This window comes from Hoplias malabaricus, chromosome 9 (genome assembly GCF_029633855.1).
Source record: "Hoplias malabaricus isolate fHopMal1 chromosome 9, fHopMal1.hap1, whole genome shotgun sequence".
In the NCBI taxonomy this organism is placed as follows: Eukaryota; Metazoa; Chordata; class Actinopteri; order Characiformes; family Erythrinidae; genus Hoplias; species Hoplias malabaricus.
This window is the reverse complement of record NC_089808.1, coordinates 24,485,086-24,500,904: the sequence shown is the minus strand read 5'-3', so window position 1 is coordinate 24,500,904 and position 15,819 is coordinate 24,485,086. Positions and strand designations below refer to the sequence as shown.

Sequence of the window (15,819 nt, the reverse complement as noted above, 5' to 3'; positions counted from 1 at the left end):
AGAGCAGCAAGTACATAACGCCAGAGCAACCGTTCCACCTTAAATTGTGGTTATATTTAGGAGCTTCAAAATTAAACCACGGGTAGTGATGACTATTAAACAGAAGTTGGCTTTTAAGTGGGATTTAACCTTCCACATTAAATGGTGCAACAGGTACATCCTTGCACTTAAATTTGATTCTTTAATTGAAATCTCCATTCCACCTCAGGAATTGTTTTGAGGCGCCCAAATATGACAAATCACTTAGGGTGGAATACTACCTCTTGCCCACAAATGTACCGGGACCATTTAAGGTGGGACGGAATGTCCAGTTTCACTGTTATGGGATTGCTGCATAATTTAAGGTGGAATGGACCATTATGAAAATGATCTAATGCAGGGAACATTCAGTAACACCTATTTCAATATTCTCTTAAAATTTATTTCTGACTTAAGTTTAATAGTGAGGCGCTAAAATGTGTTACTGCTGCACTATTTAAGGTGGAACAGACCATTATGAAAAGGATCTAATGCAGGGAACATTCAGTAACACCTGGAGTGTTTCATTAGCACCATTAGCTCCTGATGATCAGGTTTACGGTGTGTGAAGAAGTGAAAAAGTTTGGTGCATACCTTGTTTGTTTGTTTTTTTTATTGAAAATGAATTAAATACATATATAAACTATATTTTTTATATAATTTCTATGCTCTTTTTAAAGGAAACACATCAACATTATTAGTCTGTATTCCTCTTGGTGTTTGTTATGATAATAATTTCACAAATTGCGAGATGTTTGAATGTTTGACCCGTGCTTGTACGCAGTTTTTTATTGGTTGTACATTTCCTGCATAGCAGTCCAGTACAAGAATGTCCTAGTAATCCGTTCTTGTAAATGATAACGAGCAGCTCGCTGTTCACCCCGACTCTGAGCACACAGCAGTGAGGAGCAGAAGCTCTGTTTTTTTTTTTTTTTTTGGGTTCTCTTTCTTCCATGTTTTTACTCAGTTCTCTTATTTCTCCACGCTCGTTGTTCTGCGTTTTACCTTGTCTTTGCGCTGTCACATAAAAGCGGGTTCATCGCTGTGATTGGACAGACTCAGACGAGGGGGCGGGGCCATTCTAAAGTCTCTGTACTTGACGTCAGAAGCCGAGCAGGATCAGAACAATTCGTTTTATCCCATGTTTTCTGACTTAGAGCACACAGAAAACTGATTGGGAGCGTCTTGTTTCATAGTGTGTGGGTTGGTGGGCTCCAGATGCACACATTAATGTGCTGGTCTTATGTTTAAACCACACTGTAGAGCTCATAGAATTGCTGTAAGTTCAGATCACTTAGGTTTTAATGCATATGCCTGAAGTCTCAAAACAACACATTTGTGGTCAGTCTCTGTGTTGAACGCTGTGGTAATTTGTAACAGAATAATGCTTTATTTGCTTTTTAAAGAACTTTAGGGCTGAATAAACTCTACAGTGTTTTATTTGTGTTCAGCAAAAGTGAGTAATTGAAACCTGTGGCTTTTTATTGATTTGATTGATTGCTATTGTTTTCTCTGATTGAATAATTTGGTGTAAATAGTGGTCAGCATCCTAATTATCTTCATGAAATGAGGGGTTTTCATTGGCGGTTTTGCCCTATTTCTCTGCTACAGTAACAGCTTCTCCTTTTTTGGGAAGGTTTTACACTATATTTTGGAACACAGCTGTGGGATTCGATGGCATTCGTCCAGAGTGAGATCAGGTGCCCATGTTAGATGTTTACTTCTAGTGCATTACTTCAGTGCTACACATCACAGAGCTGGGGCTCTTTAGTCCCCTCTAGCCAACACTTGGCATTGAGCATAGTGACCTTAGGCTCATGTGCAGCTGCTCCAGAGCATTTTAAATCAGCATTGTCAGGATAAGGTCTAGAGAGAGTAATTCCACTGCTCGTCTCCCCTTTGTTTCAGCGAGTTTAGGCTCGTGCTGCTGCTCCACAGCTTCCAGCTGGTGGTATGCCACTACTCCCTTGTGATAGCAGGGTTAGGTTTGGTGTTGAGGCTGTTACTTGCAGGCGCTGCAGGTGGAGTGTGAGGGTTAATTGCCCTACGAGTAATCATCTCCTCGAGAGCAGGAACATGGTGGTACGTCCTCAGAGTGGACAGCAGCTGATTGCCTGGACAGCCCTTGTTTTTGTGCTCTAAAATAGCTCTCGTCCACAGCGTTTCAAAACTGTGGACGTGAACACCAACGTAGCGTTGACTCTTTAAAACACCTCCTCTGTCAAAGCCAAAGCGAGGCAAAAAATTGGGGGAGGTGGGAGTGAAGGAACAGCACTGTCCTCCTCCTCAATCCACAGCTGAGGATCTCTTGAGCATGGCACAGAACACACAACTGCTCCCTGCTCTGTGTGTGTGTTCACAGCCACAGAAGGGTTAAATGTGGAAGACATGTTTTGTTGTACATTGTACGATGACAAATAATTGCACATTTAATTTCACAAATAAACGTTTAAAAAAAGGTTTGTTACCCATTTAAAAGTATCAGCAAAAATGGTCCTTTACAGAACCCAAAGTGGTTCTACTGAACCTTTTGTAGCACCTGTAGTTTTAAGAGTGTACAACAGCGTCTTCAGAGATTTGTACATGTTTAACTAAACTGCACTCCAGAAACTCCTGCCATGCCCTTAGTAGTTATTTTAAGTTATTGCATGTTTGGAGTTAGCTCCCGTCCACTGGTGGCGCTGTTACACTGAATCCACTGAGATTGTTGGTTATAAACCTGACGGACAGTTACAGCTGCAGGATGGCGTTTGGGTTGGGGTTAGGGCTAGGTGTTAGCGGTAGCATTACAAAAGTAAAACACACTACTGCCTTCTCAAATTTGATGGGGCTTAGTGTCGGGTTTTCAGTTTAGGATTAGGGTGAGGTTTAGTGTTAGCTGTTAGCAGTACAACTAACCTTCACAGAACAGTGCCGTTTCTCAACGTTTGGAGCTTAGAGTTAGAGTTTAGGGTTAGCTTTTAGCAATAACATTAGACAAGAACCAAACACTGTTTCTAACCTTATGGAGCTCAGAGTTACGTTTCTGTTTAAGGCTTATTTGTCACACTGGGTTGCCAGAAATTCACGTAAACATAAATACACATATAGTCTTTCAGTCCTGCATCATTTTCCCTGACAGTCATCTTGTTTTCGTTGCCTGTGGCCACGCTGTCAAAGCTGACAAAGTTCTCTCATAAGCTCTGCTTTTCCTGAAGTTTTTTCCCAAACCCTCGGGGTCCGTGGTCTCTGGGGTCAGTCCACTGTTCTGAGAACTAGTCCACAAAGGGACTAAAAGGCAGGTGTTGGTCTCCTGTTGGCACGAGCGCTGTTGTTAAAAAAATCTCCATCCCTGTGAGTGACAAAAGACACGTTCACGACAAACAAATTCTCTCAGTTTTTTGCAGCAACTGCTTGCTCCGACCGGGTCTGGTCTGAAACAAGGGGCGGGGTCTGCGCGGTGGGCGTTCTGGGTTAGCAGTGACCTCCGTAGTGCAGTCTGACACCTGTGTTTGCGTGTAAACGTATAGAGGGTCTCGTCAGTGCCATTAACACCAGCGCTATTATGGCTGTGTCCGGCATGGTGCAGAATCACTTCAGGAAAACAAAGGCCATCTCTCCGCTTACACGTCCTTTCAGACCCCGTGCTGAGCTGTTGTTCTTGCAGTAGGTAGATGAAATGAAGCAGCTGTGGATGTGTGCAGATGTGAAGGGAATGCGCAAGTATGTGGAGCTTGATTTTTCTCCTCTTTTAAAAAAGATGAAAGCTTTCAATTAAATTTCTGTGTTTCATGTATTGTCTTCCATCTTCTCTCTAATGGTGTCAGAATTCTCTCCTGAGAAATGAAAGGCTGTAAAAGAAACTGAAGGGTGGTCTCTGACTTTTGCACTCCCTCATCTCATCTCTCTCATTTCCCGGGCTCACGTTTCCAGACGCAGCATTCCGATTCACGGAAAGGATTTTGGAAGCTGGCGTGTGCTCCGTACGCCCCGCACGGCATTACGGGACTCGGTTGAGAAGGGAGAGTCTAAAGGAGGGAGACAAATCTTATCGTGGTTTCTCAAGCTGCGGCGAATGCAGGAGCGCCGAAGTAGGTCTCTCTGATGACAGTGATTAGGGCTCAGGCTCCGGGCGGCAGCTGTCTGAGAATAGCTCTGAGATCGGGCGGAGGTACGGGGCTATATTTGGAGCGGCGCCGCTGATAAAGTGGCTCTAATAGCCGGGATTAATTGGGAGCCGTTCTTGACGTTTAGAGTCCAGATAAAATAGAGCAGATCCGTGAAGAACAATTACAGTCCATCGGTTCCGGCTCAAAGGACAAACATGAGGCTGAGATTTGACGTCTGTGCAGATGTGTCCCCAGAGGACTCGCGTCCATGTGCGTGACCCCCAGGGTTAAGCGCTGTGCTGTTGTTTCCTATAGCTGTGTAAAAGATGAATGAGGTGTGTTTTATTGTTGACTGCACTCACCCTGTCACTCACACACTCACACCTGTGGACAGTCTCACACACTCATCCAGTCACTCACACACTCACCCATTCACTCAGTCACTCACACCTGTGGACAGTCTCACACACTCACCCATTCACTCAAACCCTCACGCAGTCACTCACACACTCAGACCTGTGGACAGTCTCACACACTCACCCAATCACTCACGCAATCAATCACACACTCACACCTGTGGACAGTCTCACACACTCACCCATTCACTCACACACTCACGCAATCACTCACACACTCACACCTGTGGACAGTCTCACACACTCACCCATTCACTCACACACTCAGGCAGTCACTCACACACTCATACCTGTGGATAGTCTCACACACTCACCCATTCACTCACACACTCACACCTGTGGGCAGTCTCACACACTCACCCATTCACTCAGTCACTCACACCTGTGGACAGTCTCACACACCCAATCACTCACACACTCATACCTGTGGACAGTCTCACACACTCACCCATTCACTCACACACTCACACCTGTGGGCAGTCTCACACACTCACCCATTCACTCAGTCACTCACACCTGTGGACAGTCTCACACACTCACCCATTCACTCAAACCCTCACGCAGTCACTCACACACTCAGACCTGTGGACAGTCTCACACACTCACCCAATCACTCACACACTCACACCTGTGGACAGTCTCATACACTCACCCATTCACTCACACACTCACGCAATTAATCACACACTCACACCCGTGGACAGTCTCACACACTCACCCAATCACTCACACACTCACACCTGTGGACAGTCTCACACACTCATCCATTCACTCACACACTCACGCAATCAATCACACACTCACACCCGTGGACAGTCTCACACACTCACCCATTCACTCACACACTCACGCAAACACTCACACACTCACACCTGTGGACAGTCTCACACACTCACCCATTCACTCACACACTCAGGCAGTCACTCACACACTCATACCTGTGGATAGTCTCACACACTCACCCATTCACTCACACACCTGTGGACAGTCTCACACACCCAATCACTCACACACTCACACCTGTGGGCAGTCTCACGCACTCACCCAATCACTCACACACTCACCCATTCACTCACACACTCAGGCAGTCACTCACACACTCATACCTGTGGACAGTCTCACACACTCACCCATTCACTTACACACTCACGCAATCAATCACACACTCACACCTGTGGACAGTTTCACACACTAACCCATTCACTCACACACTCACACTTGTAGACAGTCTCACCCCAGTTTGTAATCCATCTCTCTCGGATCTAAACCTGAATAAGGTCCAGAAGATGACAAACTGAGTAATGATCCTGCGACAGGACGTCAGCGTCTGGATTTTATCTTCTCGATGTTCGTCCCAGAGTCGGCTGAACCTCCCTCACATTGCCATTCTCTGTGTTGGCCACAGTGAGGCTGGGGGCTCTGTGGTGGGTTCATTTACCCCTTTCTAGCTCCTACTTGGAGACCTGTGTTCACAAACCTGTCTGTAACAACCCGTGGGTCTCCGCAGTCAGGAGACAGGACTGAGACTCCGCGGGGGTAGCATGTGGGAGGACCTCGGAGGACACACTGTGATGTTGTGACTTCAGCTGTGATCATCCTTCTGAGCCTTTTCCTTTTCTTCTGGTTTACACTCCTCCTTCCTCAGACTCGCCCTCGTCCCCTGGTGGAGGAGCCCTACGTATAGAGCAGAGAAACAGACGGTGGCTTCACTGTACATGATTCACACCCAAATCTCGTCACTCAAACCAGACACCAATCCTCAACTCTCATTACCATACCAGTGCTGTCCTTTCATTTCTAAATGTTCTTAATCATTAGTGTACTACGCACACACTTGTTTCTGTGAATTGTGGGGTCATCATGTAGACTTACATTCATTTTGTGGAGACTTTCCTTCAACTCACTAATCTGCATCAACCTTAACCCAACATTAAACCACTTCTTCATCTTAAAATGTAATGATTACTTTGTGGGGACTGGTTGGTGGTTCTCACAAGGAAGACAAGTCCCCAAAAAGTGTGTAAACAAGTTTTGATACACACAATGTTGTCTATTCCTGTGTTCACTCGCATGTGTGGACAATTTCATACAATAACCCAGACACTCACTCTCACACACACACACCTGTGGACAATTTCATAGACTCACTCAGTCACTCACTCTCACACACACCTGTGGACAATTTCATACACACACTCAGTCCAAAAATATTATATACTGTATTATTATTATTATTATTATTATTATTTATTTATTTATTTTTACAATTTTACAGCAGTAAATTGTAAATTGAATACAGGCCTAGACTGGGTCGGTATTTGGTTTTTAATTTTGAGACCTGGTGTTGTTTCCCGGCCATGAGATAGACGGCTGTGAGAGAGAGAGAGAGAGAGAGAGAGAGAGAGAGAGAGAGAGAGAGAGAGAGAGAGAGAGAGATGAGCTTGAGATTGTCTGGAATTAAATACCACTGTAAATCAGCCGTGTGGTTACAGTGTGTAATGGGAGGGTAATTACGGCCCAAGGTTGGCACTAATCTGTGGTGCATTGTGTGTGTGATATAGAACACATTTGTCTGAACGACAGCATCTCTCTCTCTCTCTCTCTCTCTCTCTCTCACTTTTACACTCTCCTATTCTTTACCTCACTCTCCCACATTCTTTTTTCTGCCTCATCTTCCTCTTGTTCTCTCTCTCTCTCTTTTCTCTCTCACTCTCCTCTCTCTCCCTTTCTGACTGTTGGGGGGCGTGAGGGTGGTTATCTAAGTTTTCTCCACAGCTTTGCTGGAGTTTCTCTATTAGTTCTCCTCCCACTCACTCCTCCTCAGATGAGACTCCGGCCTCATTCCGACAGAATTCAGTCTCCTGCCATCGGAGACAAACCTCCTGATTAAACAGTCTGGGATCTGTGGTCTCTGTAGTTCCACCTTAATAACTCTGTAGCGTCTACTTAATGTCTGTGTTTTTCCACATTAATAACCCTTTAGTGTCTCCTCGATGTCTCTGTAGTGTCTCCTTAATGTCTGTGTAGTTCCACATTAATATCACTGTAGTGTCTCATTAATGTCTCTGTAGTTCCACTTTAATAACACTGTAGTATCTCATTAACTCAGTAGTGTTTTTTTAATGTCTCTGTATTTCCACCTTCATAACCCTTTAGTGTGTCTGTAGTGTCTCCTTATATCTCTATAGTGTCTCTTTAGTTACATCATTAAGTGTCTACATAACTGTCATCTCATTTGTGTTGTGGGCATTGTCTTTTTATTCTTTTCTTAGTCTCATTAATTTCTCTATTTAATGTCTCAGTAGTGTCTCATTAATGTCTCTGTAGTGTCTCATTAATGTCTCTCTGGTGTTTTGTCAATGTCTCTGTGGTGTCTCATTAATGTCTCTGTGGTGTCTCGTTAATGTCTCTGTGGTGTGTCGTTAATGTCTCTGTGGTGTCTCATTAATGTCTCTCTGGTGCTTTGTCAATGTCTCTGTGGTGTCTTATTAATGCCTCTGTGGTGTCTCGTTAATGTCTCTGTGGTGTCTCGTAAATATCTCTTGTGTCTCATTAATGTCTCTGTGGTGTCTCGTTAATGCCTCTGTGGTGTTTCGTTAATGTCTCTGTGGTGTCTCCTTAATGCCTCTGTGGTGTCTCGTTAATGCCTCTGTGGTGTCTCGTTAATGTCTCTGTGGTGTCTTGTTAATGCCTCTGTGGTTCCACTTTAATAACACTGTAGTATCTCATTAACTCGGTAGTGTTTTTTTAATGTCTCTGTATTTCCACCTTCATAACCCTTTAGTGTGTCTGTAGTGTCTCCTTATATCTCTATAGTGTCTCTTTAGTTACATCATTAAGTGTCTACATAACTGTCATCTCATTTGTGTTGTGGGCATTGTCTTTTTATTCTTTTCTTAGTCTCATTAATTTCTCTATTTAATGTCTCAGTAGTGTCTCATTAATGTCTCTGTAGTGTCTCATTAATGTCTCTCTGGTGTTTTGTCAATGTCTCTGTGGTGTCTTGTTAATGTCTCTGTGGTGTCTCATTAATGTCTCTCTGGTGCTTTGTCAATGTCTCTGTGGTGTCTTATTAATGCCTCTGTGGTGTCTCGTTAATGTCTCTGTGGTGTCTCGTTAATATATCTAGTGTCTCATTAATGTCTCTGTGGTGTCTCGTTAATGCCTCTGTGGTGTTTCGTTAATGTCTCTGTGGTGTCTCCTTAATGCCTCTGTGGTGTCTCGTTAATGTCTCTGTGGTGTCTCGTTAATGCCTCTGTGGTGTCTCGTTAATGTCTCTGTGGTGTGTCGTTAATGCCTCTGTGGTGTCTGGTTAACGCCTTGGTAGTGTGGACTGTTGTCATTTCTAAGGAGTTATTTTTGGTGTTCCATTGTAGCGTCCCCCTTTTCCTCCTCTGTCCCTCCTTTGTGTCCATATCTGGGCGTACAGCCTTGTTCCAGTTTGGAAGGACACTAATTGATCTCTTAAGGTGGACTCTTAAGGTCCCCCTCTGTGGGCTGAAGCTAACGCTAATGAGCACACGCCCTCTCTTGTTTCGCTTTCCCTCTCATGATGAAGCTCAGAGTCATCACACGCCTGGTTCCTGCCTGTTTCACAGCACCTACCCATACATTCTGCAGTGCTTTTTCCCGATGGAGTTCATTTTTAGGTTATTTTTTGTTGAATAAATATATATTTTAAAGGAACACTTGGTATGATTTGTTTCATTCGCTCTTGAGGCTCTCCCTAGTGTTTTTTATTTTTACAGCACTGTACTGAAATCAATGTTGTGGAGAAAAGGGGTAGTTTCCTACCCTCCTCCAACAATTATATAGTGCAGTTTCTGCAGTGCTGAGCTTGGAGGAGTAGTGACAGAGGCTCTGTTCTCCCTGTTACAGCGCAGTGGAGCATCACAATCATTTTGAAGCTGTAATTTTAAGGTATAAATGTTGCCTACTGTTCCTTTAAGATCATTCTAAACAGGATTTTCAGGTGTTGTTGTTTTTGTTTTGTTTCAATGGGGACAGAAAAACTAACTGAGCCCTTTGAGGGAACATACTCAGCTCCTGCTCAATGCAGCGACTGTAAAAACTCTGGTGAAAACAGAGCAGATTTCTGTTCTCGCACCGTATCTGTTTACGCCACCCGTCAAACAAAGCAATTAGCCGCAAGCAAAGTTCATCAGCGGGATTCAATACACTTTCCAACAGCTGTGCATGGTGGAGGAGGCCGTCACTCAGTAGATCTCCTGTCCATATGGCACTCTCCTCTGGAGGTGCTCCAGGACACAGCTGAGGGTTCGTCCACGAATCCAAACCCACCAAAGTGTTTCTGCTGTTTCTCTTCTTCTAGGAGCTGAACATATTTCACTCTGACTCCCGTCCTGAGAGCTCTGTGCTCTAAAACGTCTCCCCCTGCTCGCCAGGAAGCAGAGGACGTCCTGTTTCAGGGGATAGTTTTTCTCGTCACCTAAACCCGGACCTCCGGCTGTGGCTGAAATCTGTAACAAACACAAGGGCAAATGTTCTCTTTGTGTCCTTTTCCACTGCATGGTCCCTACCCTACTCTACTAGACTCTACTCTGCTAGGTAAATGAGGTCTTGAAGTGGGTTCTTAATTAGTCGCTGTTCTCTCGTGGTTCAGAGTGAGTCGATTAGGGACTAAATCGTGGTGTGTAAAACCTGCAGAGCGCTGAATGTCCAGAGAGAGTCATCACTCTACGCCACGCAACGCAGACGTCCAGCACCAATTCTCCATTTGTAAAATCTCCAGCTGCAGCAGAGATCACATTTGTTTTTATCCGACTCACGACGGCAGCTTGTAAAATTACACTGTGGTCTTTTGAAAAGGTTCAAATGCTCCTTGGATCGTTAGCCGATGAAAGAATCCATTGTTTTGGTTTCCAAAGCCTTCTGTTCACGTTAGAGATGGGGTTTGAGACAACACCTGATACATTTAGAGAGTAGAGTCCAGTAGAGTATGGACCTTATAGTGGAAAAGCACCATTGGTGGAGCAGAATAAGAGCTCTTGGGCTGTTCTCCATCACGTACCTTGGTGTCTTCTTTCAGGGACCTGAGCCGCTGACCTCTCTTTGGACTCTGTGTGTTGCTGTTGTTTTACACTTCAGAGGAACATTTTTGGACCCCGTTCCCTTTGTGACAGTGCAGTTATCGCCCCTGTTAAAGTGTGTAGTGCCTCTGTGTCACAGCCAAACAGTTTCCTAAAGGACTCCAGCAGTGGACACAGCCTCCTGGCCCTCGCTGAACCTGATCCCCACCCACGGACCCACGTCCCTCACTCAGCAGCTCACATCCATTATTTATAAAGGACACGGGAACGGGGTTCTGTACACGATCACATTTCAAATATGAGATTTCACAGAGCAGCGGAAGAGTTTTTCTAGTTGTCCTCAGCTCCTTTCTGCTGAATGGTCTGCAAAAAAGCAGTAAATGGTGGTTATAAATGTAGTTTTACTTTCAGCCGAAGCGTCTCTAACTTCAAATGTATCATCTTTTTATTCAAAGCTTCCATTCCACCTTAAATGGCCCGGTAGCTACATTCTGACACCTAATATTCTAAACAGAATCATCTGTTCCACCTTAAAATGCTGCATTAGGTCTGTTCAAGGCACTCATGCAGGTCTTAATTCCCAATTGATTTGTCCGTTCCACCTTAAAATGGTGCAGTCGGTACATTCTGGTGTCTGGGTGCTGGAATGGAACTGCTGGGCCCTTTTGAGGTGGAATGGACAGTTCTGTTTAAAAGATTGTGCCAGAATATGACAGGTGCACTATTTTTAATGTGGAATGGACAATTCTGTAAGAAACATTGTGCCAGAATGTGACTGGTGAACCATTTTTAAGGTGGAATGGGCAGTTCTTTAAGAAACGTTGTGCCAGAATATGACTGGTGAAACATTTTTAAGGTGGAATGGACAGTTCTGTAAGAAACATTGTGCCAGAATGTGACTGGTGAACCATTTTTAAGGTGGAATGGACAGTTCTGTTTAAAAGATTGTGCCAGAATATGAAAGGTGTACCATTTTAAGTTACAGAATGTTGCTCTGCATACCCTGTTAGCCCCATTTCCCCCTGTTATTCAGCGCTTAGGACCCCCACAGAGCAGGTGTGATGTGGTGGTGGATCATTCTCAGCGCTGCAGTGACACTGACGTGGTGGTGGTGTGTTAGTGTGTGTTGTGCTGGTGCGAATGGATCAGACACAGCAGTGTCTACTGGAGTTTTTAAACCCTGTGTCCACTCACTGTCCACTCTGAGACATTCCTCCCTCATTTGAAAAACTCCAGCTCTATTAAATCTGTTTTTCGGGAGCTTTTTTAAACCTCACAGATAAACACACACAGGACGTCAGTTCTCATCTTAGACTGGAGGAAATCCGGGACAGATCCACTCTCCATTCTCTTCACTTTGAGAAGAACTGGAATCCCGTCTTCTCTGCAGCACCGTCCCTGCCGTGCTCGGAGACAAAGCCACAAAGACAGGGACTTTACTTATTAATGACGTATTTGTTATCGAGCGCCTGACTTTTCCAAGCAGAGAAAGACAGAGAAGCGTCGTTCCTGGGGCTCGGAAATTTCCAGCAAAGCTTGGAGTAAACAGAGCTGAGCCTCTGAGGAGAACAGAGTGAACCCACTGCAGCGGGTGTTCAGAGTTTGGAGGAAAATGAAACGTATTGAAATAAAAAATATACATTTTCCTCATCGCTCTGTGCTAGTTTGTGTTGTCAGAAATGACCCGTGGCTCCTTCATGAATCCTCAAATCAAGAGCATCGGGCTCAGAGCGTACAGACTGTAGAAGAGGAAGAGCTTCAGCTGCGGCGCCGACTCTCGTCTCTGAGGGCAGCAGGTGTGTGGAGGAGAACAGAAAGGAGATAAGATCTTGTTTCTGTCGCTCGTTTTGTGATTCACTGATAACGCCGGCTCTGTTTTTCCAAAAGATATTGTCACTGGAGTTTTTCCACGGTTCTGAGACGAACAAAACACAACAAAAACCAAAAACATTATTTTTTTATAAACAAAAACTTATTTATATTTATATTTACTCACCCAGTCTCACACACTCACCCAGTCACTCACACATGCACCCAGTCACTCACACACTCACACCTGTGGACAGTTTCACACACTCACCCAGTCACTCACACACTCACACACAGACTCACCCAGTCACTCACACACTCACCCAGTCACTCACACATGCACCCAGTCACTCACACACTCACACTTGTGAACAGTTGCACACTCACCCAGTCACTCACACACAGACTCACACACACTCACACTTGTGTACAGTTTTACACACTCAGTCACTCACAGTCACTTTTGTGGGAGGACCTGGAGGAAACACACACAGACACAGAGAGGACACACCACGCTTCTTACAGACAGTGACCTGTGAATAAGTGTGACTTGGATGAGGATGAATTTATGATGTGGTGAAAATCTCAGAGACTGTAGCTGTCCCCAGAGTCTCCACTGAATGGCCACAGGGCTTGGGTTTGTCTCATGAATCCGAGATGTCGTTTTACAGTGTAATGGATGATTTAGAGTCTAACTGCGCTGGCACTAACTCTGCTAATCAGCGTTGTGATTTAATGTCCCCTCTGTCCCCCCTCCCCCCAGTTTTAGCGGTCTTTCATCATCTGTGAGGGAAATGTGGGGATAGTGAGGGGTTTGAACATGGCTGTTCACGCTGTGGTTTAATCGCAACCTTATTCTAAAGTTTGGGTGAAGGAAACACCGGGGTTAACGCAGGGTCAGTTGCCATGGTAACAGTACACTGACCAGCCGTAACATTAAAATGACCTCCTGGTTTCTACATGTTCTGATCTCCACAGTGGAATGAAGCTAAATCCTGCGTTTCCCTTTGAGTAGCGACAGTAGTTTCATGTTCTACGTCATGTTCGGGGTGTAGCACCCTCTACTGCACCGCTGTGACACGTGTAAGGTCCAGGCTGAGCCCAGTGCCTGTCTTGGTCGGTTTTTCAGAGGTGGGGATCGGTTCTCAATCTGGGACACAGTAAGAGACCAGCACTCTCACAGGGACTGTCCAAGCCAACACAGCCCGGCTGAACCTGTAACAGTGTTTGTGTGTGTGTGTGTGTGTGTGTGTGTGTGTGTGTGTGTGTGTGTGTGTGTGTGTGTTTTATCAGGAGCTGGTGGGCAGTGCTCCCCCTCAGAGAAACTGGAAGGGAATCGCCATCGCGCTCCTGGTGATCCTGGCCATCTGCTCCCTGATCATCACCTCCGTTATCCTCCTTACGCCACGTAAGTTATGTCCAGCTTTGTTCCAGTTTTCTCCATTACATTTAGTCCTGAGTGCCCCCAACTGGGGGGTGAGGGCAGCACATGATTCCTGTGAGACGTGGACAACCAGTAACCACAAGCTGATATCTCCTGGTCCGGTGTAGAATGGCTTTACAGACTGATGTCTCCTCACCCTATGTACAGTGTGATGTATTGAGGTTGTCGAATCTCAGCTAATTGGTCAGAAATGATCTTATACTGAAAATGCCAGATTGTTCAGAACCGAAACGTCTGAATGCAGATGTGAAGGGGTTCAGGAGGATCATGTGGACATCTACATCTACCTCCAGTCTCCCCTCAGCTTGGGGATGATGTGTGGTGGCTTTCGGGAAGCCCCCTGAGCCCCTGCTCTATGTAATGGCCCCTTAATGTGGATTATGGTAATGGTGTGGTCTCACTGAACGTAGATTATCACAGTCTAATAGCTGGAGTCATTTGTGAAATTGGCAGGACGACAGAGCTCCATTTGCCTCTTGTTGGCCGTCCTCTTTGCTCCTGCGCTTTACAGTCGGCCTCTATAAAGATGGACAGCGTTTCAATTATCCTTTAACATCCGGGATCAAAGGCGGTGGAGGTTTTTCTCTCGTCTCGTTTCATCCTTCTTCCTGCAGTGGAGCTGTAATTAGGAGCCATTACACCGTTTGTTTTAGGGATTACTTACTGTAATCGGAAGGAGGTAATAAACACAGCCCTGGCTCCGGCCCCAGATGTCCAGGAGGAGACATTATCACACGATGATGGGGTGAAAATGAAACCCTGGGATTTAGGAGCGGAGTGTGATGAGCGTAAGGAGGAGAAAGATGACATGATGGACGTTATGCCTCCAGAGAGGTGAGAAGTGCACGTTCGGACGATAGTGTTGTGATGAATGAGAGCGAAGCAGAGATCCTCCCTCACTCTAAGTCTCATTCTGCACATAGACATGTCCTCTCTCCTGTCTTTATTTAAAAAGACAGTGTGTGAGTGACAGGGTTAGTGTGTGAGTGGGTGAACGTGGGTCAGGTTTTGTTGGCTGAGGTATGTTAGAGAAGAGCGGTAGCTCTTGGTTCAGCCGCTGATTAAAACGGTAAAAAGCATGTGATTGGGATGGAAGTGCGGATCGATAGGGCATCGTTCTGCCCTGGTCCCACTCTCCTCGCCGGGGCCTCTTCCCCTAATTGGCTGTGGACATGGAGCTAAGGTCTGGAATTGCTTCTGAGGAGAAATGTCTGCAAACAGCCTCCAAAAAAAATTCAGAAGAGAGACAGACCCTTAGAACAAACATACGCTTCTCTGCTTGTTTCACCCAATTAGAGGCACACAGACAGTCAGACAGACACACACGGACAGTCAGACAGACACACACGGACAGTCAGACAGACACACACGGACAGTCAGACAGACACACACAGACAGTCAGACAGACACACACAGACAGTCAGACAGACACACAGACAGTCAGACAGACACACACAGACAGTCAGACACACACAGAGACAGTCAGACAGACACACACGGACAGTCAGACAGACACACACGGACAGTCAGACAGACACACACGGACAGTCAGACAGACACACAGACAGTCAGACAGACACACACGGACAGTCAGACAGACACACACAGTCAGACAGACACACACAGACAGTCAGACAGACACACACGGACAGTCAGACAGACACACAGAGACAGTCAGACAGACACACAGAGACAGTCAGACAGACACACACAGACAGTCAGACACACACAGAGACAGTCAGACAGACACACACACACAGTCAGACAGACACACACGGACAGTCAAACAGACACACAGAGACAGTCAGACAGACACACACAGACAGTCAGACACAAACAGAGACAGTCAGACAGACACACACACACAGTCAGACAGACACACACAGACAGTCAGACAGACACACACAGACAGAGAGACAGACACACACAGACAGTCAGACAAACACACACACAGTCAGACAGACAGACAGACACAGACAGTCAGACAGACACAC

The 15,819-nt window shown here is 45.6% G+C and overlaps 1 protein-coding gene across 4 annotated transcripts in view; it reads left to right on the top strand.

Moving 5' to 3' along the window:
• The window catches only part of dpp6b (dipeptidyl-peptidase 6b), a 109,215-nt gene that overhangs the window by 61,306 nt on the left and 32,090 nt on the right, over positions 1-15,819 (top strand). For 3 of the 4 annotated variants that reach the window (XM_066680780.1, XM_066680779.1, XM_066680781.1), the window contains exon 2: positions 13,675-13,789. In XM_066680780.1, the coding sequence (XP_066536877.1) occupies positions 13,675-13,789 (115 nt within the window). Of the gene's footprint in view, positions 1-12,331; positions 12,369-13,674; positions 13,790-15,819 lie in introns of those variants that run through there. The other variant, XM_066680782.1, reaches the window with a different exon arrangement.